The following is a 24,366-nucleotide window of genomic DNA, read 5'->3' on the forward strand; positions in this document are numbered from 1 at the left end:
ATCACAACAGCACAGACCCTAGATGCTGGCTAACTCAGCGATAAAAGACTACTACATGCTCACAGTTTTCCATCATATCGCCTTTGGTGGGATTGTCCAAACTGTGATTTGCAACTGGCTTAAACATAGCAGTACTGCTCAAAGGAGCGTGAGGTTATGTTATTAAGGCGATGCCATTATTTCCTGCACTTATTCTTGGCCGCCTTCCCTGAATAGTTTTTACTGCGCCATCGGTAATAGTACCACAGGTCTAAGCGCTCTTTAATCCTCCGTATTTGTTACCGGCTAAACTTGTTGTGAATCAGATTACCTTGTCTAATTAATTAGAGCTTTGCGCCAGACTGAAAGGCCACTGTCTTCTTTCTAGATGACAGGCGGATGATTTGTATTCGCATCTCAGTGGGAGGGAAAGTTGACGGCAAGTGTGGAAGAACAAAAAAATATAAAGCGGCTCAAGCTAATCCCTTTAAGTGAAGCGCTGGTTTGGCCCTAATCGGATGTAATCTACCTGCTTGGCAGCTTTCCAATCAGATAGTTTCAATTATGTGGTTGTAGGGGCATTCTGAAGGGGGAAGTGCTGAGCTGAGCACTTTGAAAGTGATTTGCAGATAACACTGAATGAGTGCGGCAATAGAAACGATTTAGCAGGACTCATTCCCCACCCGGCCCAAACATACAAACACAAGCCTTCTGTGACGTTGTGCTTTAGGCAGAGGAGGCTTGGATGAGAGGTCCAATGTGGCGGTGTATGATAATGTTCAGGCAATTATTTCTTGGTGCTGCTTGGCTGATCTGTTCCTCGCCGAATGTGAAGCGCAGGGAAGTTGCTCTTCTACAACAGAAATAGAAACAAGGGGAGCATCGGCTGCATGGAATGATTGTAGTCTAGCATTTGGAAAGTCTTGCGGGAAAAAAATGAGGAGAGTTGATCCAGTTTGTGTGCATTTTCTAGCTTCCTTTCTCCACTTATATTGAATGTATACTAGGGATGGAAACCTGCATTGGTCTTAAAGTTCTCTGCATTCTCTATTGTTAATATTGCTTCACATATATGGAGTTTTGGTATTAAATAAAAGCAGTTAGATGTATGAACTGAGCCTTTAATTTTACCTGATCAAAGAAACACAATTTTTTAATTTATTAAACATCAAATGTGCTGTTTGTTAGGCATGTTCAGCATTGTGTTTCACTTTTTTACTGTAAGCTCTTATTGCAGTGTACATAGGGGATCTTAGGTTCTACTATAACTTCAGTGTCACAAGCAGCAAAATGTGCCCAGATGTATATATCCACTGTAAAACCCAAAAAGTTAAGGTAACTCAAACCATTTGAGAAAATCGATTGCAACAAACCATTTAAGTAGAAAAACAAATTCTAATGAGTACTGTGAACTTAATCCATTTGAGGAAACAAAGCAATTTGAGCACAGCAAAACCCAATAAATTATGAGAACTTAAACCAAATGAGTACTGTAAAACACAATAAGTTAAGGCAACTCAAACCATTTCTGGAGGAGTTTATAAGCTCATAGAGCTGGGTGCACGTCTGAAAGGATCTAGTGGACTCTAGCACATAAACACAGCTATTCTCTCAATAAAATCCATGTTAGCCATTTACCAAAGAAGCTAGAGTCATCAAGCAGACAGAAGCCCAGCCCATCACACGAATCCGTGTCTGTTGTGAAGTAGATATGACGCGCGAATGAAGCGAGTAAACTCAAATTGTTCAAGCATCTATTTAAAAAGGAATAGCATGATTTATCCGCACTTGCCGTGTCTGGTGTGAACAGAGCATTAGACTTTGCCGGTAATTTTACAGTTGTTTAGTGGAAAAATCAGACAGTAAAATGCCACATAAATCCTAATGCACATTAATGTAAATAAATGACAGTAAAAGTACTGTAAAAATTGTCATACTGTAAAATTTAAATGTGGTAAAGGCCATTTTAAAATAAAAAGAAGTTGTGGTGAAGCTATTTTACTGTAAAATAAAACTGCAGTAGGGACCTGCTACTGTAAAACACATTTACTGTAGTTGTGGTAAATTGCTGACAACAGTGCTGCCTGTAAGTTACCGCAAAAATACAATATCATGTCTAACAGTGTAGGGTGAAAAGGAGCATGTAGCAGCACTTTGTTCTTAGCACAGAAGTAAGCAACATTTTTAATGATTTGATTCACATTTATTGATATGTTTGCCAATATTTTATAGATTGAATGTAAGAATGTGCAACAAAAACCTGAATAGAAAAGTTGTAAAAATGTTCTGCAACATTCAACCTCAAGTAAAGATTAACAATTTGTATTATTTTATTTTTAATTTCAAGTTGGTATATCATTTTCGAAGTGCAACTGTTTTGTCCTGATGTCCATTGAAATTAACAAACAAAAACATCAATACACGGTTATTGACCTTTTTTTTTTATTTATGGAAGTCTTAAGAACAGGGCAAATTTACTATTTTTACAATTTTTTGAAAAGTTGAAATATAATTCAGGTCTGAAGGGGTTAACCTTAAGTTATTTTAACTCAAATTTGTTTAAACTGACTGAAACACTCCACTTTTTTTTGGAAAATAGGTTCATTTTACAGGTCTCTTGGAGTTAACTTAAAGTAAATGGTTTAATCTGAATCAGGGATCTATGTTAAGGTAAGTCAAAAGTGCCCCAACCAGACACGCAGCTTGGCTGAATGGATTCAAAAATGGTAAAACTCAACTGTTAGGGGTGTTGTGTTCCTTAAAAATAGCTTGTATAATTTAACTTATTTTAGTTACATGAACATAAAAATATGCTGTAATGACTTATAGATCATGAAATGCCTTTGTTTTAATGCATGTGTGATGGAGCAGACATTTCAAATGTGAAATGATACATGTTTACAGTAAACCTGCTGGACAGAATACGTCAGAGCGATAAATGGGCCACATCTGTCATTCACTAAATCAAATGGCATACTAAATCCCAAACCGTGGCAAATGGAACATTGTTATGTAACATTTCTTGCTTCAATTGTGGTAATTGGCTGTCATAAAGCTTTAGAGGGGGTAATATACCTACTTGGGGTTAATTTGGGGAGCTTTTCTTAGCTGACCGTAAAATCCTCCCGTATGGATTTACTATTAGCTTTTTTGGCAGGATCCACATCCTGAGACCCTAATGCAGGTTACTTAACTCCTCGCCATTGTCCTCCTGTTAAGTGCTGGAAAGAGGGTCACAGTCCATCTACATGTACACGAAAGATGTCGAATCCTTCACCTCGTGATGTCCTCCAGAGGACGAGCAGGCAACCCGAGTGAGCACGGAGGTTGCCTTCGCCTCGAACAGCGAAGACTTTTAATTACTTTTCACCTCGTCTACAAAACTTGGGAGAGCAAAGCCCTCTGAAACCTTGTCTCTGAAAGAGACAGATGCAGCCCATGCTAGCTGCAATATAATTAACATGCAATTAACACAAATTAAAAGGCAAATTGCGCAGACGAACCCCCTGTAGATGGCTGCTTAGCGGTGACGATGAGATAATTAGATCCAAACCTGGAGCGCGGAGTCTCAAATGCTTACCTCTCCTTTCCCTCTCCTGGCCTGGTGTCAACTCCTCCAGAGAAGAGCACTTCAAGCCGCTTCACTCGTGAGAAGTGGAAATGCTCCCAATAAAGCTAGAGAGATTGTATCGTTCAAGTGAAGAGTCAGTTGGACTGAGTGTTTTGCAAAGTACTTGTTATGATGAAGCAATTGTCCTCTCCTCAAAGTCACCATGAAATTAATATGGGCATTTCCAGTATTTTATAAAATGTTTATTTTAAATGATTTAGCTATAAACAAAATATTTGTTAAAAGTACACTAAAACCAATAAAAAATAAAACGTAAATGTTAAATTTACATGACATTTGCTAGATATTTACATTTACCGATCCTGTAATATTTTAACTGTTAGAATGCTTAGTGCAAAAATTTCATTTATTTAGTTTTATTATATTAGGTGCTGTTTAAAAGCTCACAATTGTAAAAATAATCCTATGAAGAAAACAAAAAAACGTTTTTAAAAAATACATCCCTGGTGGAAAATTGCAAGTTTTCCTATAAATGTATTGTATAATCTTCTTCTAATCATGACAGAAAGAAAGTTGATCAAATTAAAATATTTATATAAAATGAAAGAATTTATTACATCTGATTTTCTTTACCATAAACTTGAATTTTAATGTTTAAAAAAAATACTTTTTTTGCATTTTCACATCTGTGAAAAAAATTGTTCATGGCAAAGATAAAATAAATCAGTTATTAGAAATGAGTTAGAAATGTTAAAACTATTATGTTTAGAAATGTGTTAAAAGACTTTATCTGGAATAAAAAATATTATCAGACATACTGTGAAAATTTCCTTGCTCTGTTAAACATCATTTGGGAAGTATTTAAAAAGGAAAAAAAAAAATTCTAAGAGGGGCTAATACTTCTGATTTCAACTGTAAATCTTAGGGCCTTTTGCCAAAGCAAATCTAATTAAGTACATTATATGATTACCTGAGGTTTATTGTTTGTATTATTTATTTATTTATTTATTTATTTATTTATTTATTTATTTATTATTATTATTATTATTATTTCTTTTCTGTCTTTATTAAAGGTAATTTTATCTTGCTTAGAGGGTAGGGATAAGAATTTGGGGAATAAGATTTGTTTAAATTTCTCTGTAAAATTACTTTGTTTCTATTTATAAAAGTTTAATAAACATTAAAAAATAAATAACAGTTACTCAAATGGTCAAAATAAATCAGCGCAATAGCAAATGGCAACAATCCAATCCATTTGCAACACATTCAAGTCCCCCTTTACACCTTTTCCAGTTCACTCGGCTATATACGTCACATTAGGTAAGAAAAAAGCTTTCTCAACTTCTGTTCCATGCCAACTTTAAGCAAAGCGTGCAAGACGAATACACAGTAGCCCTACGATTTCTCTTCATTTTTATCACTGTCCGTTACTCGCTGCTCCGCGTCGCTACATGATGACTTACATCTGAGAGGACCTAGTCAATACACGTTCCCATAAAGTAAGCAAATCAAAGCCCTCATCCTTCTCTCCAGCACTCGGCTGGGCAGAGCGAGGAATTGGAGGCTCTCAGAGGCCACGCTCCGCCGCTCGGTAATGGGCGAGTCTGCGCCGTCGCACCGCTCACCTGTTAGACATGATAGATAGCGCGCCTCTCTCCAGAGCTACTGCAGACAGAGCATGTGAATGACCGATGGCACCCGCGTGATGGATGAGGATGGCGGAGCGTGAAGAGGTGCAGCCCAGGGAGCGGGGGCACCAGGGGGTAATTGCACCTCCGCTTGCCCATCCATCTGCTCAGCTTTCCATCTACCGCCATCAGGCAGGGGCTACGGGCCTCCGCCGCTCGCCGACCTCAGGCGGCATACACAAGGGGCAGGACGACAGGCTGTGTGGATCCAGAGTCGACCCGTGTGCTTTATCTTAACAGGGCTTGACTGTCTACATAGCCGCGATGATTGATAGTGCCAATGTGCTGGTAAACACGGTGTCCTCTCACAGAGACCCCCGAGAGCCCGTTGGGAGAGTCTGTGCATTAGAGAAGATGAGGAAGTTGTCAGATGGAAAAAGCAGGAGCCGGTGACCCTCGACGTTTAGTGGTTCAGAGGTTTGGCTGCTGTTATACTGTATAACCTGTAGCAGGGGTTCAAACTTACCTTCATCGTTCCCAAATGATGACTGACCATGTGACATTATGTAGGGTTCAGCGTTTAGCAGCATTTAAGCACACTGGCTTGGGAGAAACAGGACTTGTTGTCTGGATGTTGAAAAGTAATTTTGACACAGTGTAAAAGTGCATAATCCCACATGAAAAATACTGTGGGCGTCACGGTGGCGCAGTGGGTAGAGAGACTGCCTCACAGCAAGTAGGTCGCTGGTTTGAGCCCTGGCTGGGTCAGTTGGCATTTCTGTGTGAAGTTTACATATTCCCCTCGTGTTTCCCGGGTTTCCTCCGGATGCTCTGGTTTCCCCCACAGTCCAAAGACATGGGGTATACAGTAGGTGAATTGGGTAAGCTAAATGGTCTGTAGTGTACTTTATGTGTGTGAATGTAAGAGTGTATGGGTGTTTCCCAGTGTTGAGTTGCAACTGGAAGGGCATCCGCTGTGTAAAACATATGCTGAATGAGTTGGCTGTCCATTCCGCTGTGGCCACCCCTGATGAATAAATGGACTAAGCCGAAAAAAAAAAAGAATGTATAATTGAATGAAAAATACTGTCGCTGTTTAAAGTAAATACTATATTATAATACACTCTCAATGGGTGTGTCCCAGTGTTTGGTTGCAGCTGGAAGGACATCCGCTGCATAAAACATATGCTGTATAAGTTGTCAGTTCACTTTGCTGTAGCGACCCCTGATTAATAAAGGGACTAAGCCGAAAAGAAAATGAATGAATGAATGAATGAATGAATGAATGAATGAATGAATGAATGAATACACTAATACACTCTCAGATATAAAGGTACAAAGGCTGTCACTGGGGCAGTACATTTTTTAATTTTTTGTTCCTATCAGGTCCTTGAAGGTACATATTAATAACAAAAGGTACAAATGTGTACCTCATAGTAACCTAATGGTACAAAAGTGCACTTTTTATAAAGGTACCACCAGTGACTTTATTTCTGTGTGTAAAGTACTTGAATTAATCTGTTATGGTATTTCTACAGTTGCTGTGTTAATACAACAACCACAGAGAATATTTTACTACACCATAGCTGTAAAAAAAAAAAGTAAACTATTGTATTTACAACAGTTTATCAGTTCACTAGTGTGAGTAATACTACAGTATGCTGTAGCATTCATAACCAAAGTGACAAAGTAAAAATATACTTTACTATAGTATAGTAAGAAAACACATTCAATTACTGTAGTATTTTTTCATGTGGGATTAAATGGAAAAATGTGAACATATGAATTCTGAACACAAAAAAATGTACTCAATATTTACTCACTCATAAGTTCTGCCTGTATGATTTTACCAATGAATGAGACATGAGCTAATCATTAAAGCTACAGTAGCTTGCTAGTATCCAAAATTGCCCACCCTAGTTTTTGATTGACTAAAAGCAGTGTTTTGTAAACTTATTATCACCCTAATATTCTCAAACCTTAATGACCTTAATGACCTACTTTCTGCACAGCACAATGGGAGATACAATGGGAGAACAATATTTAAAACATTTTAAAACGTCTAAAACATTTTGTGTCTAAAAAAAAAAACTGAGTTAACTACACTCCTTTCATATGATAAAGTTGACTGTTGGATTTTACAGTGTAGTAAAGCTTGCCAGTTTCCACTAAAAAGGTGTTTTTTTATGTGTGTTTTTCGTAGGATTAATTTAACAATTGTAAGCTTTTAAACATTTAAAAAAAAAAACATGTCTATAAACAGAAGTCACAGGTTTAAAATGAAGCTTTCATTTTTTTAAATAAACAAACCCTTAAAACCACAACCACAGCTTCTGTGTTTTGAAAAGACATGACATATTATTTCAGCCATTAATATAGAGTTATTATGAGGTAGTTAATGCAGCAGGCAAATGTTTGTGTTTAGGGAAAAATAATGTTGTTTTCTAACTTTAAAAAGGCGATACACTGATTAGTTTGGACTGTTTTATTGTAATGCAAATATTTCTTTCTTTTTTTCTCTCTCTCTGAAAACTCCCTTTGGTAGACCTGGTAATTAGATAAGCACAGAAGATGTAAAGATGCTTGTCTGCATGGTTTATTATTTTATCTGTTCATTTAAAAATAGATTAATCTATGCGACCCATAGAAATGTAAAGTCGCTTCTGTCATGTTACTGGTGTAATTTCCCTTGTAAAGACATATGTCCTCCGCAATAATGGTTTTGTACAGCGAGTTAAACTTTAAAATCTCATTTCAGCTGATATTTTATCATGCCATTTTTCACCTTCTCTCTGTAATGAGTGGAAAAATGAACGCCTTGCAGGTCCAAATCTTTTGCATTGGAGTTGCTATTATGTTCTTAGCTGTGTCTACATAATTGCATTTACTTCACCTTTTCCTTCTATTTTTCTCTGTCAGGGTGGTGAGAGAAAAAAAAAGGAGTAGAGTGATAGATATCTCATTATATCTTCATTACCTAATGCATGATATATCGCCATCTTCTGTGATTCATATCTCTTGTGTTTTGTGCCTAATGAGGGGGAATTTGTCCAGCCTACTTATTATAATTAAGTATATACATGAAAAACACACTTAGAAGTGTACAGATAAATCGATTGCACTTTATCTTACAGAATGTGTACTAACGTGTACTTACCTAAGGAAAAACTGGTTATATAAAACAATGGATAGATTTAGGGAAAGTATGTAGTTATTTTAAACTATTGATTAAGATAACATGCACATGTGAAAGAGGACTGTAAATTGAAGTGCTATATAAATCAGTGTTTTCCAACTTTGTTCCTGGGGTCCGTTCTTCGTACCTCGCTTAAATGATCTAAGATTATTTGGCAGATCCTGGATCTTTTAATCTTGATAATTGATCTCTCGCTAATTTGGTTCTTCAAACAAGTTCGCGAATCAGATTAGTATGTCTGGATAAACTGATCTGAGATCGTTGACATGATGCTGAATTGGTACTAATGGGCCCAAAGTGTGCCAAGAAAATATCCCCCACACCATTATACTACCATCACCTGCCTGAACCGTTAATAGAAGGCAGGATGGATCCATGTTGTTGATGACAATTTCTGACCCTACCATCCGAATGTCGCAACAGAAATCGAGACTCGTAACTCAAAAATCCCAGTAGATCAACAGTTTCTGAAATACTCCAACAAACATGGCACTTTCAAAGTCACTTAAATCACCTTTCTTTCCCATTCTGATGCTTGGGTTGAAGTGCAGCAGATTGTCTTGACCATGTCTACATGCCTAAATGCATTGAGTTGCTGCCATGTGATTGGCTGATTAGAAATTTGCATTAACAAGCAGTTGGACAGGTGTACCTAATAAAGTGGCCGGCGAGTGTATTTTGCACAGTAGGTCTTCCTTATCTGACCCATTCGTTTTGTCGTAATTCGACTTCTTATCAATTAGAAATGATCAGACCGGAGGTTTTGAATATCAGAAAATAGACTTTATTCTTCATAATAAAGCCGAGAAAGAGCAGAGCAGACCCCAGAGCATTCTGAAGTCTCTCCTGGACACTTCCTATCTCTGGTTCTCTCTTTCCAAAGTCTCTTCTGCTCCTTCTCGGCTTTATTATGAAGAATAAAGTCTATTTTCTGATATTCAAAACCTCCGGTCTGATCATTTCTAATTGATAAGTCGAATTACGACAGTTTCAGGTTTTGGAGTATCTTCTAATGTTCTGATGAGTTGATTCGGGTGTGTTTGATGAGTTGTGTGCCTTCAAGGACAGGGTTAGGAAACACCTCTATAAATAAATCCAAATGCTATCAGAAATCCTGTCAATATGAATCCCAAAGTCAGTTTTGATCTATCGGTTTTAAATTTCTGAATTCAGAATTCACAGGAGTGCTCATTTATGTGGCAAAATTAAAGACTAAAAAGTTTAGATGTCTTTTTTTGGCCTGTTTTGTGCTTTTCTAGTCTTTTAAATGTCTGTCATTTTGTACAACTGTTTGGACAGAACTTTAATATAAATGCAGTATTTAATACAAGGCTATACGCTTTGTTCATACTAAGGGTTATGTAATGTATTATTGTCTTTTGTTTGTTTGTTTTTTTCCTATAATGATGGTGACTTTTTTCAAACACACTAGTATAATTAATAACAATATTAATAACTGCAATTAATAAGTTAACACTTCTACGTAACAACAGAAATACTAACATTTGTTATTAAAATCAACTTGTCATTTTTAAGTCAAAAACTCTCACACAACAACTCATTTATCAGAGGTTGCCAAAGTGGAATGAATCACCAATTACTCTGGCACAAAATTAAAAATTTTTTGTGTGTATGTGTTGTATACCCTTCTAGCCGCACAAAACACCCTAACCAAATAACACTACACTTTTTCTTTCTTTCTTTCTTTCTTTCTTTCTTTCTTTCTTTCTTCCTTTCATCTCTGTCTTTTTGTCTCTGCGGTGAGAGAGAGAGAGAGTGTGCTCTAGTATACAGCTGTCTATGGGCCCAGCCAAATGTAGCTGCCTTCAGCACTTCTCTCTCATTGATCCTGCTAAGCCGGGGGAAGTTTAGCTGACATCATCTCTTCATCTGTGCTCCCATGTTCTTCTAATTCATTATGTACATGAAGGGCTGCCGCACGGGTGCTGCGCTCACCATGCTTTTTTCCTTCACTGAACATGTCTGCACACAATGGCTGAAAAACAAGACAAACTCTTGAACGCACAGAAGTCTCGTGCATCTGTCGTCCATTGCATCACGTCTGGATTAATTATTCATTCGGTTATGCACCAACCTGATCCTCCCTCAAGAGCATTTTGTTAGACAGTATTTTTATTTATGAATATTGATATTTCATATAGTTTTTTTTTTTATTTTGTTCCATGATGTTTGATATGAATTTTATAAATTTATATGAATTTTAATTTCATAATGTTACTTTACAATGTTTTAGATCTATTATAAATGTTATTATAATTTCATTATAAAGTTCTATTTTTTTGTACAACATTAACATTTTTTAGTGATATATTTAAAAATCAACTATAAAAACTACTTGTCTTCTAATATAAATTAAAAAAATATATTTTCATTACTTTATATTTTTGACTTAAATGTATATACAGTGCTTCCCACACATAGGGTCCTATCATACACCCGGTGCAATGAGGCGCAAGGCGCAATGCAATTGTTGTTTGCTAGTTTCAGCTCGGCGCAAGAGTCTGGTCTAAAAAAGGAGCCGTGTTGAGGTGCATTGCTGGCGCATTGCTATTTTAAAGAACTATTATAGATGGCACAATAGACCAGATCAAAGCTGGTGGAAAGTCCAGCGCAGAGCGCATTAGTTGTGCACCTTGCTTAAACATTGCTTAATACACACAGGATGTACAGCAATACCCAAATATCTTTACAAATGAAAAAGAATTAAAAGATTACAATATTACAATTTTTTTTTATTTTCAAACCTACATAAATATAAAAAACACCGCCTCCATGCCTTCTTCGTCTCGGGGTTCTTTTTTTTATTCATGAAAATTTGCTTTTGTTTAATGTTATTATTAGTAGCAGTATTATTCATTTTATGCATATTTATATTTGTTTTATTTTAAAAAAGCTTAGATTTGTCCACCTGTCTGGTTTTAGACCATATGGTCATAGCCTGTGTATTTGGAAATAACTCTATTATTATTGTTCATTTATTCATTTGCTGGAAATTAAAACTGAATTTATAAATGGTTTTGAAACAAATCTTTGCGCTTAATAAACTAATTATTTGATCAATTGAACGATAGATTTATCAGTGGAAAATTACCAGTTTCCTACTGCTGGTTCTGTGAGATCTGTCAACACTCCCACAGACACTCTCACTTGCTCTGCAGACCCACAGGGATGCACCTTTTGAGAAGTTGAAAATGTTTCCAACCCGAGTTTTTAAATCTTCTAAAATGTACTGGATTCTGGATTTTGTTTTTGCTTTCTAAACTTGTCGTCAATTACATGCGTTTTTGCATTAGGCTAACTTTTTATCTAAGTCTACTTTCACTTGGATACGCAGGTGACAGAGCACGCACAGCCACGAGAGCGAAAGACATTTTTAATAAAATCCTTCTTTAATCTGAACGACTCAGAAAATGCTTGGAGAGGATGAAATGACATCTAAATTGGCTTTACAAATTTTGGGCACCATTACAAATGGTTAATCAACTCATTTTCCTTATTTTAATAATATGCCATTTTTATTTTTGTAGTTATTATAATTTTTTATATTTGTTTATGTCATTAATTTCTTATTTTCTTTATATTGTATTAATTTGATGTGTTTATATAGACGTTTATGTTACTATTTTAGGTGTAAGTATGAATGGTGTAACATGTTTAATCCAAAAACCCAGATTTTCTCCTAAAATTGTCTGAGAAAATGCAAAAATTATGTAATTGTATAAGAAAAATACATAATATAATATAATATAATATAATATAATATAATATAATATAATATAATATAATATAATATAATATAATACTAGTAGTTTTTTGTTTAAGAAATAATTCTATGAATTATGTATTTTAAACTACATTATTATTTTAATGTATTTACTTTTTTATGTAAAATTAAAATACCTTTCATGGTATATCTTTGCCATGTACTTAAGTAGTTTTTGTTGTTGTTGTTCTTCTTCTTTCTAAGACAAAATACTATTAAAATGTGTAATGTTCCTTATTAACCTTGTTAAGCCTTTACATGTCACTTACAGCTGTATAGAAGTGTCAAGAAAAATATCTTGTGTAATATTATTTATTATTAATTATTATTATTATTATTTATTATTTATATATTTATTATTATTAATATATATTATTTATTAGTTAGTAGAAATAGGTTATTAAACTATTATGTTTAGAAATGTGTTGAAAAAAATATCTCTCCGTTAAACAGAAATTGGCAGAAAAATTTAACAGCGGGGCTTACATTTTAGGTTTTTTTTTTTATATATATAATAATCATTTTCATGGAAATGTACAGTAATGTTTAAAAATTAAAACAAGATGTTAAAAAACACTACTGGTTTATCTCTATTGGAAACACCACTGCATGAGCTATATTTCAGAGTTTTATAACACCCCACTTGTGACAGCATCTGGTCAGAGACTGGTCAGATGAGCTATTACGAAGCTCAAAATCCAGCTGGAGAAATACTGAGAATAGGATGAAAGCTGTAGCACCAGGGCTTGTGAGGTGAAAGATGAATGTGTGTCACGGACAGCAGTCCATCCTTGAGCACAGCTGTGTCACTACCATTTCCTCCACATGATGGACAGATGAGCACACCATCTTTACACTTACTTTCTCTCTCTCAGTACCTCTCTCTCTCTCTCTCTCTCTCTCTCTCTCTCTCTCTCTCTCTCTCTCTCTCTCGTTTTCCCTCAGGTCTTTATAGGCGGCTGCTCGGTAAATGCATTCTCTGGTCTTCCCATGTCAGACTTTTTTTTCCCTCCCCTTTAAATCTGTATCCACACTTCCTGACAGCTTCCTTAATCTTCACCGCCACATACAAATGTTGGCAGAGCACAGGGAATTTGTAAAATGCCACCAGCTTGCCCTGATCTCCCACCTCACTTTTGCCCGCTGCACTTTGACTGTGTTTCAGAGCTAACGGAGCTGTGTTTGTGTTTGTGTTTGTGTGTGTGTCTGTTTCAGCAGGCGGACGATGTGGTACAGACAGACGGATCTCAGCAGCTTCAGCTCCAGCCATCAGACTCTTCGGAGAAGCAGCAGCCCAAACGGTTACACGTCTCCAACATTCCCTTCCGCTTCCGAGACCCAGACCTCCGGCAAATGTTCGGGGTGAGTTGCATATTATGAACTGGTGGGGACTTATTGTTGATTTTGGTTCAGCTCAGGTTATTACTTTTGTGTGTATTAGAGTTTTAGATATTCTAATTGTAGCCTTTTTTCCTTAAAGGGAAAGTTCACACAAAAATAAAAAAATTATTTCCCTTCACTTGTTCCAAATCTGAATAAGAACACAAAGAAGACATTTTGAAAAAAGTTGAAAACCTATAACCATTGGTTTCCATAGTATTATTTCTTCTATCTTCTTCCTACTTTCTTCTATATATTTTCTTTTATGTTTCAAGGAAGGTTTATAAGCGCTTGAGGATGAGTAAATAGTAAGTTTATTTAAATTTTTGGATGAACTATCCCTTTTAGTTAAGCATAGTTGTGATAAACGCATAGACTTGTTAATGAAACATACCAAACCCAATAATAATAATAATAATAATAATAATAATAATAATAAACAAAAGAAGAAAAAAAGAAGAAGTAATAGAAGAATAAAGTGGAAAAAAGAAGACAAAGAAATAAGAAGAATAACAAGAGGAGAAAAAGAAAAGAAACTAGAAAAACAACAACTTTACAATAAAAATAATATACATAGAATATAAAAACAAAAAATATGTACAAAAAACAGTACAATAATAGTAATAATAATGATAATAATAATAATAAATTATTATTAATAATAAGATTGAATGATCAAGAGGTGGACAGATAAATGTGATATAATATACTCAATATTAATAATAATTTTGAGGAGGTGGAACTGTTTAACAGTTGCATTGTGATGCATTTAAAAAGGATGATGTGACTGTTTTTAAACAAAAGAAAACTATTAGATTCAAGAAATGAAATTAATTATATGAACAAAGTCCAATTCCCGAGTGAATAAATGATTGCTTGATTCCCAAGCTAATGAATCATATCACCCTTTTTGGTGAATTTGAATTTCAAAGGGCATGTCTAGTCTGATTTCCTAGCTAATGAATCATATAAGGCGCTTAATGGTGAATAAAAATATGCAACCAGTATAATCTGATTCCCAAACATTAGCAATTTTTACTGAGTCAAATCCTTTCAGTGCAACCAATCTCATCTGATTCCTAAACAAATGCACCCTGTGAGCTCATGCATGAATGAATACCTGAATAAATAATAATATCATATTTATTTTACCACTTTATTTTAATTTACCAACATGTTTAAACAAAATATCTGATCTATTTATAATAAAATAAACATAAGTGTTAAAGAGACTCTTACACTTGAGAGAAAAAAAATGTTACAAAGTATGCAATGGTAAAGCTTAAATACTGAAAAATCAAAGCAAACTTTAAGGTGTGAATAATAATGATACAGTAAACCTCTAACTCTGACAATAACACAAATTATTATAATCAAATCTGAGCTTTCAAGAAAAGCCATCATTATACAAATAAATATTGCAACATTACTAATTGTGAAGTATAATGGCTATAATACAATATTATATATGTTAGGCTGGGATGCACAAGAAAAGAAACCAAAAAGCCACTCTGGCAACATCCTTAAATCCTTTTTTATTTACAATCGCTGCTGCTAGCCATGGCACTCATTTTTGCATGTGTTGCTATTCTGACTTTAAGTTACAAGTGTGTGCACATGGATTCCTTAACTATTTGAAAAGGACTTTGCGTTTGCGCTCTTTTGGCATCTCTCGTAAACTAGGCGACCATCAAACATTTTCTTAGAGAATGACAAATGAACAAACCATTGCTGTGGTTTCAATACAATTTTATGGAGAAAAGTAAAAAGCACTGCAGTGTTTGGTTGCACTGTGTTTGTCTGAGGTAATTAGTCTGCCACCATAACTGAATTGTGTATATTCCATACAAAGTATGACGCAGATTGGTTAGTTCTTCTTACATGAATCGCGATGCGCCCATAGCATTCGGAAAAGTGAGATGTTTTCACCTAGATGCGGCTGGAAAATGTGCTTGGTTTGCTTCCAAGGCGTGTGCTCAGCAGCCACATTTTAATAAAAATATAGCCTTTCATTGCGTAACTACATACCTAATTGTTTTTTATTGATATTGACAATGGGGTTCGGTCAATAAATATCAATACCCATTTTATCGCCCAGCCCTAGTAAATCCAAAAAGTTTCAAGTTCCTAGTTTCAATCAAAAAATGCTCAACACTACAACAAGCTCAGTAATGGTCGGTCATTATTCAGTATTTCATCCGCGACTACTTTTCCTCAATCTGCAAAGCTCTCTTGCCCACCATAAAAAAAAACTAAACTAATGAACGACTCGAAGCATTTCTTTAGAAACATCTGTGCCTGTCTCCGAGACTGGAGGACTCGTACACTTAAACTCCAGCATACCTTTGAATTAACAGCAGCCAGCAAGGGATCTGCGTTAAACACTGGCAGCTTGTTACTGGAGGCTACAGGCAGTGTACGGAGGAGAGAAAGAAAAAAAAACATTGTTGGTCCCAGCTTGTTAAAACCCAGAGTCTGTGTTTACTAAGGGCACTGTATAGCAAACAGTAACACTTAAACTGGTGGAGGACTCTGGGTACAGGCTGACTGCTGAGTCTTGAGAACATCTGTTCCTGGTGCTCTTTGTTCCCTGTAAGAGAGGCTGTCCGCTCCTCTCCCGCTTTTTGCCCAGTGTTGATATGACGAGCAGGGAGCCACGCGATGGTCCCACCAGTGGAGACGTAATTAATAGCGCTCCTCACTGTGGTTAAAAACTAGAAGTTTATCCTCATTAGGTTTGTGTTGGCTGACAGCTCCGATGCGAAAACAGGCATATGTGTGACCAAGTGTGTGTATGTTGGTCTGAAGAGACTGCTGCAACTTGCTGTGAAGTCTCTCAGGGACCCAGGGGTGCAATTATCCCGTGCCATAGATAGACTGGTGGGAGAGGATGGGATGGACAAGCGCTGTGCCCCTCTAAAGTTCCAAAAAAAAAAAAGTGTAAGAAAAGGCAAGTCTGAGAACACTAAGATGAGGCAGGAGCGCAAAGGGAGAAGATCTGCAACTATTGACTCTGTAAAACTTCTCAAGGGTTTAGCCCAAAACTGTTGACTTCTTCAAACTCCATTTCCCCCATTTTGGTACTTCACAAAGAATGAGATTTTGTTTAGTAATGCTTAATATTTTCTTGCAATTCATCAAAGAATCCTGGGGGGAAATAATTATCATATAAATATTAAGTAGCACAGCTGTTTTTATCATTAATAATAGTAATAAAAGTGATAACTGAAGCACCGTATGACACTAAATCCTGAAGTAGTAATGGCCTCTGAAAATTCAGCTTTGTCATTACAGAAATCAGAGAGTTGCAGTTAATATGTATGTGTTTTGAGAAAATAGATAGATAGATAGATAGATAGATAGATAGATAGATAGATAGATAGATAGATAGATAGATAGATAGATAGATAGATAGATAGATAGATAGATAGATAGATGATAGATAGATAGATAGATAGATAGATAGATAGATAGATAGATAGATAGATAGATAGATAGATAGATAGATAGATAGATAGATAGATAGATGGATGGACGGATGGACTGATGGATAGATTTGAGAACTAATAGTAATAGATTAACATCTAAAAGATTTATGTGATGGATGGATGGACGGACGGATAGATAGATGGATGAACGGATGGATAAAGAGATAGATAGACAGATAGACAAATGGACTGATGGATAGTTTAGAGAACTAATAGTAATAGATTATCATCTTGAAGATTTATGTGATGGATGGATGGATGGATGGATGGATGGATGGATGGATGGATGGATGGATGGATGGATGGATGGATGGATGGATGGATGGATGGATGGATGGAAGGATGGATGGATGGATGGATGGATGGATAGACGGAGGTAGGATGGATAGATAGATAGATAGATAGATAGATAGATAGATAGATAGATAGATAGATAGATAGATAGATAGATAGATAGATAGATAGATAGATAGATAGATAGATAGATAGATGGATAGACGGAAAGACGGATGGACTGATGGACTGATGGATAGATTTCAGAACTAATAGTAATAGATTAACATCTAGAAGATTTATGTGATGGATGGATGGACGGACGGATAGACAGATGGATGAACGGATGGATAAAGAGATAGATAGACAGATAGACAAATGGACTGAGGGATAGTTTAGAGAACTAATAGTAATAGATTATCATCTTGAAGATTTATGTGATGGATGGATGGATGGATGGATGGATGGATGGATGGATGGATGGATGGATAGACGGATGTAGGATGTATAGATAGATAGATAGATAGATAGATAGATAGATAGATAGATAGATAGATGGATAGATGGATAGATGGATGGATGGATGGATGGATGGATGGATGGATGATAGAGTATTTCACTTACTTTGCCCTCAAAGACTGCTTTCTAAGCCATTTCAGATTTCTCAATTTTCCAAGATGGAAATTCAATTTAGAACAGCTGATTATGAAAACTGCATTTTTACGAGTCTTTTCCTCAATCGAGTACACTTGCGTGGGCCATAGTCAAACAAAGAGCGCCGATTAAAAAGCTCCATTACCCAACCTTATTCGAGCCTCATTTTATAATTAGAAAAAGACATCCAAACCAATTATACAGATGAGTATGTGGATTTAATGCTAGTGTATGAAATTGGTTTTAAAGCACCACCATGACGATTCCACACTTAGGCTGCGAAATTGTGCTTGCCAACTCCGACTCCTCCCATAACACTCCCCTGCATTGATTTGAGCGATCCTACAGTTGAGTGCGCACAGCATATGTATATACTAGCAATAAAAATGGCCCCCAGCTCTGGGGAAAGTTAGATTAAAACAGGTACCTTGTTATTCTGAATTAATAGACCGTTGTTCCCCTTAGCATTTCCCATAGAGCTTGGAATCTTCTAAAACATTGATCACCTATGGGAATGCAGAGGTCTACCTAGCATCTCAAACAAGATCAGAAACCCCATATGGTTTTGTAATGGGTTTATAATGATACCTGCTTAATTTCCAAACAAAACTGTCTTGATGTCACACTACCAGCTCGCTTTTTGAACTACTCCCCCTCCGTTTTCACACCAACAGTGACTTGCTTCAAACAACTCTTGAAGCGTTTCCCAAACCTATCAAGTGTGTAGACCACCAGCAGTCTTGCACTGCGATCTCCCATTGATCCTAATTTCATGTAGGCCTACACTCTTATTAAAGCTCTCTGCTGCAAGGCAGTGGCGATGATAGGGCCTATGGTGACTAGCTGTGATTAGTTGGGTTTTCCCAGGGATGACTACCCTGGGAAATATTTCAGCAATACCATAAACCCATTAGGGTGGGTTAAAACCATTAGCATCCGCATACTTTGTTTAGAGCGAATCGTCTGCGGTCGTGAGCAGGTTCACGCTGAGATGCAAATGCCGGCGTTTGATTCTGGCTCTGGCAGGGGGAGAAAAAAAGCGTCTTAATTTGAACAAATGGAGGGAATCGTGTCAAGTAGCAGCTGTTTGGGTTTGGCTGTGGAATTTGAATTGGGCTGGAAAAACAAGCAGATCAAGCAACAGCCGGCCAAAATGAACCGCAAGGCGTCACTTCTCTTTTTTTCTTTCTTGAGTGAGATCAGAGTGGCTCGTTCTTCGCAAACATGCTCATATACAGTCCTCCTCGAGTTCTCCCCACGGCTGGGCGGATGAAAGGCGGCTCTTCTTAACCTTATTAGTGACCCGGGCCCTCGATCAATCCCATTGAGCCGTAGGTGCCTGGAAGGCCCATTTCTCCCCTGTTGTGCTGAAATGAAGCCGATGCGGCCTGCTTGACAGGGTAATTAGTTTTAATGAAATAATACAGCCATTTTAGACAGCAATTAAAACCTGCTTTCATTCCGCCCATTAGGGGAACTTAAGGTTTTGCTTTCATTTCTCCACATTCTGTAATGATCTCCAAAGCCGGCCGCGTTAAATGGAACGCTTAAGCGGCGTTAACCCTCCGGGGAGCTCCGGGCCGGCCGTCACTCCTCTCCTGCGACCGCCAAAGTGGAAGAGAGAAATGCAAACAGAACCTTTATCACATGTTTCACTTTGTGTGGTTGCTCTAATTGCTGTCCTACGCTTTCATATAAACAGTCATGCTTCCCGGCACATTTATAACAGTGCACCCTGGAGCCTCCTGCTTCCATCTAACCAATTATTTAAGCCTGTTCCAAATTACTTCTTTAAGAAGCTGTCTCCTCCTTCGGCTAGAGCAGCGGTGACCTTGTGTTGGCATGCACTGGCATGTTTATTTATTTATTGAAATAAACCTGCTTGATTCAAGGTCTCGTTGCGGAGCTCCCTTACCAGGATCTCTATTAGCATAAGGCGAGAGAGGTTAACGTTAAGGCGCTCTGCGCTGTGTGCACCAAGCGTAGTGGTGTTTATCACTCCTGATCTGACCGTAGTCTCTTCGGGCTTCACCCTCTGGCCACAGGTATGAGCAGCATTCTGCCAGAGGCCAAGAAAGTTTGGGTTTCTTTCCATTATCTGCTGCACTCAGCGCCCAAAAGAAGCTTCCAGACACTGCTGTGTTCTCAGAGGGAGTGGTCAATGCCTCATGGCTAATGCTAATTAGAGAATAAAAATGAGAGATTGGGCGTTTCAGAGAATGACAATCAGATAAAACCACAGAACGGCGCGCAAATAGCTGGAAAATAATAACTGAAGTGACAGGTAATTACGAGGGTGGTATTCGTCACGGAGATAATAAACAAATATATGGTTTATCATCAGCGATGATGGCTGCTCTATATCCAATTATCCTTTTTTTAATTGAGTCGGGCATTTGGTGTTAAGTCAAGCCAGAAATACCCTCTGCCGCGGCTTCGGCCAGCTTTTATCAGTCAAAAACACCACAGAAAATAACAAGCCATATCGTGTCATTAAGAGCGCTGGTGCATACACTACAGGGGGCCGCTGTGATCTTTTGAAGTTTGCTCCCATCAGCAGTATATGTCCTGCTTGTTCCCAGAGTCCCGACCCAGCCCAGAGCTTCATGTAGCACAATTGGTTAGGCAGCTCCAAATAAAAGCCCTCAATTAAATTTACATCATAGGATCTGAGATACTCTTTCAAACGTTCATTATATATAATGAATAGAGGAGCATATAGTGGAGCGATCACTGGTTTGAAGTCATGTTAGTATTTTGTGAATTAATCAGTCTTATTAAATCAATGATTCATGTTTTCTGCCTGAATGTTTTTAAACATTTAAAATATTTTTGAACAGCTTGGTGAATGGTTACCATAATTTGTCATAATAAGTTGTTACACATACTTTTTTTAGAAGTATGTATACATACTTTTATACTAAATGAACAATTGTTTTTCAGGGGAGTGAAGGATTTACAGACTCACTCTAGATCACAAAAATGCACAATCACAACTTTTGAATTACTAGCTGTGTTCATTCTTTTTGAATGTTAAATTATAAATCGAAATCAGCCGGTGGGGACAAAAAAATACCAAATAGATTTTCTCTGATTCAATTGGTAGATATGTGTTCTTGTTTTAAGCAGAATCCTCAATTTTTAGCAAACAAATATTAATGTCTTATTATTTAGTTTCTGAATTTTTAATTTAGCGAATTTTAGTTTTATTTTGTTCCTTTAGAGTCGGTCTTTTGATTGAATCAAATGAGTGAACGGTTTAGTGACTGACTCATAAAGAGATTCACTTGATTTGGTCATATTAAAAACAGTGCATTAAACAAATCAAATGAAGGAATAATTTACTGACTTATTGATTTAGTGTTTTCTTTTGAAAGTGTTTATAATCAATAGAATAATTAAACAATTCATTGACTCACTTTTAAAAAGATTCACTAGTTTTGGTCATAATTTATTCATTTGTGTTCCTACATAATGTACATTTATGTTTACAACAAATCAAATTAGTAAATTGTGTCACTTATTAATAAAACAATCAAACTCTGCAGATAAAGACACTAATAAGGTTATATAGTATTTTTAATATAGTTAATGGTAATATTCAGTTTTTTACTTAACATTAAAAGTAGATAATGAATATTATATGTTATGACGTTTAATTTCCCGTTTCCACTGAGTAGTACAGTATGGTATGGTACAGGTTACCTTTTTCAGTGTAAGAGCCAGTTGTGCATAATTCGTTTGTGATAATAATTTAGTTAAAAAGGTTAAAACATGATAAAAATTTATATTTAAATATAATAAGAATTCATTGTGATTGTATCATCTAAAATGCATAATTTAATAATTGATACAAATTAAAACCTTTTACTTTGGTATTTTGGCTTCCGACAGCAATACGTCATGAGGTCATTAGTTCATACGTTTAAGTCAGATTGCAGTTATGGATGTTGGAAGCAACACAGTTTTTTGACGGAGCTGATTGAGTCTATATGGTAACTTTGTATTTTTGTTTGCATTTCTTCAGTAAACTTTTTTTAAAAGAAGATTCGGTCTTACTCGCGTTTTTGCAAAGACTGGTTGTTGGAATTGAAGCTGCAAAAGGTGGTACATGAGGATTTGCAGGAGGATTTGACACCAATAGGTGTCAGAAAATTTCAGTCAAGGTCATTCTCGCTCGAGAAAATGTCTACAGTAAAGCTGTATGGGTCGTTCACATACTGTATATGAGAAGAACTTCTCACAAAACAGATGCCTTATACATCTAAATACTTGTGTATAAATGCTCATTACTAACTTGTCTATAAACATCATTTGATTATAACTGCAGATCAGTGAGAAATAGCCTACTGTAACATCTGCAATTACATAAAATAAATAATTAAATGCAGCATATGATCACATAAAGACCCTTACAGTCTTCAATAAGTTACCAATTACAGATAAACTACACACAGGATGCATTTAGTCCTTATTTGGGTTTAAAAACAGCATGAAACATATAGCCCAGTCAGAGCAAACCTCTCATCTGTATCTTTAATCTTCACCAGCACATATAACCTCTTGTTAGAAAGTAATTCCGTCATTCCAAGATCACAATATTCCAAAAGTTAATGTTTGCTGCAAAAATCATTCCCTCCTTTGTTTTTACCGGCATCTTCTTTTTTTCCGCGCGTCTCTCTCGTGTTTGTTCGTTTCTGACAGGATTGGATGTCAGAAGCATTTCAATAATCATGCGCACTCGTTATTATCATCAGCTCAAGAAGTTTGTTATTTCAAATATAGACGTGCAGCAAGCGCAAGCGAGAAAGAGAATCATCTTGCTCTTTAGACGGCCTTGCAAAAAACTACAGGGAACAGTGTAGAATCTGGCTCGTTACTATATGTATCTATTATTACGGTGTAATGCCTCGGCTGTGTATTTAAAACATGACAGTTCCTTTGTTTTCATTCTGGCTTGTTGCATGAGCGAGTGACGTATCTCTGTAAACCAATAGCATTCAGCTGAGCATCTATCTCTGCCTTTTGCTGGGCTAGGTACCCTTTGCAAAGGGTACCCGAAAAGTGGTATAGTATGGTTTGCTTTTAGGTACCTTTTGAAACTGTAAACACCTATAAAAGCGTACTAAACTGTACCGTACCTCACTGTTCCATCCAGTGGAAGCGGGCCATAAGTAGTTTCCACCCTTAACATCCCCTCATTCAGTCAACACTGAGAAAAAGAAACTAACGTAAAAGTGTTAAAAGTTAACTTAGTAACATAGTGAATAGAGAGACTGTAATTATTTACCTTTTACTCTGAGTAATGTTGTAATATGTTACTGGAGCCGTTGTGTTCATCAGTATCATTTAGCCATCATGGAGAAGGAGAAGTGTGAAGCTTTGTCTGGCGTGTTCATAGCTCCAGAGAAACTGGTGGATTTACTATTTTAGTTCGCTGTGCAATCAAGTGCTCAAGTTTCCTGACAAACTGCAGAAGAGATGAGTTCTAATTACTCCTCTCTCTCTCTCTGTCTCTCTTTCTTTCTCCCCTGTCTCCCCTCTTTTCTTTTTTCCCCCCACCCATCTCCTTTTCCTCTCCGCAGCAATTTGGGAAAATTTTGGATGTGGAAATTATTTTTAACGAGCGAGGCTCTAAGGTAAGTCAGCTGGAAGAGCAGTTCTTTGTCACTTCATACTTCTTCCTCCCCACAGGTCTCCTCTTCCCTTCATGAGCCGAATAATTACAGCTCTTACACAGCAGCCGCAAAAAAACTGACTCAAACGTCACACTCTCACACACTGGGCCCAGACACGTTTGGGAAAGGTAGCTACGCAGAGAGACAACTGAGCGCTGAGTTCGACTCAACTCATCCAGTTATAATTCAATGAAGTCAACGTCTGACCAACACGCAGCGATTCTGCTCTTCCAGCTGTCCCGCTGTAATAAGATTCAGCTGTTTAAGTCTCCAGTCTTGCGCTGGGACGTGAGTTATATATAGCCATTCTTCCATACAGCACTGCCGGTCTCAAAGGAGGGTGACATTTTGCTGAGGAGAACTTCTCTCACCTCCTCATAGGTGATTCGCAGGGGTGAATCTGCTGGAACAAACCGTCACAGTGTGCTCAAGCTAAGCAACGCATATTATAAGATCAGCCGATCGTTCACAAATAGCCTGTTTTTGAATGGCCTTTTAAATTCCTACTCGGTCGCTCTGATCCAAAGCCTGGGCTGTGCTCACTTCTTCTCTGCTGTATAGCAGGCGAGTAACAGTATGTGAAAAGAACAGAATGTCTGAATATACAGCATAGGCCAAATATCATCTCTAAATGACTTTTTATTTAAAGCAAGATTGTGAAGCGCACTTCTGGTGAACACTATAAAATTTTACAGAATTAAATAATCAATAAACTCTAAATAATTAACTTGAAAT

General features: G+C 36.8%; 1 protein-coding gene and 1 long non-coding RNA gene across 51 annotated transcripts in view; one reads left to right on the forward strand and one right to left on the reverse strand.

The window, feature by feature from the left end:
• The window catches only part of rbfox3a (RNA binding fox-1 homolog 3a), an 829,029-nt gene that overhangs the window by 736,183 nt on the left and 68,480 nt on the right, over positions 1-24,366 (forward strand). For 30 of the 50 annotated variants that reach the window (XM_073918641.1, XM_068224793.2, XM_073918645.1 and 27 more), the window contains 2 exons: positions 13,374-13,520; positions 23,539-23,592. In XM_073918641.1, coding sequence (XP_073774742.1) covers positions 13,374-13,520; positions 23,539-23,592 — 201 coding nt within the window. The remainder of the gene's footprint in view (positions 1-13,373; positions 13,521-23,538; positions 23,593-24,366) is intronic. The other 20 variants (XM_073918647.1, XM_073918614.1, XM_073918621.1 and 17 more) reach the window with 1 other exon arrangement.
• The window catches only part of LOC141376839 (uncharacterized), a 106,397-nt gene that overhangs the window by 5,567 nt on the left and 76,464 nt on the right, over positions 1-24,366 (reverse strand). The window lies entirely within an intron of this gene.

The sequence above is a fragment of the Danio rerio genome, chromosome 12, assembly GCF_049306965.1.
Source record: "Danio rerio strain Tuebingen ecotype United States chromosome 12, GRCz12tu, whole genome shotgun sequence".
Classification (NCBI taxonomy): domain Eukaryota; kingdom Metazoa; phylum Chordata; class Actinopteri; order Cypriniformes; family Danionidae; genus Danio; species Danio rerio.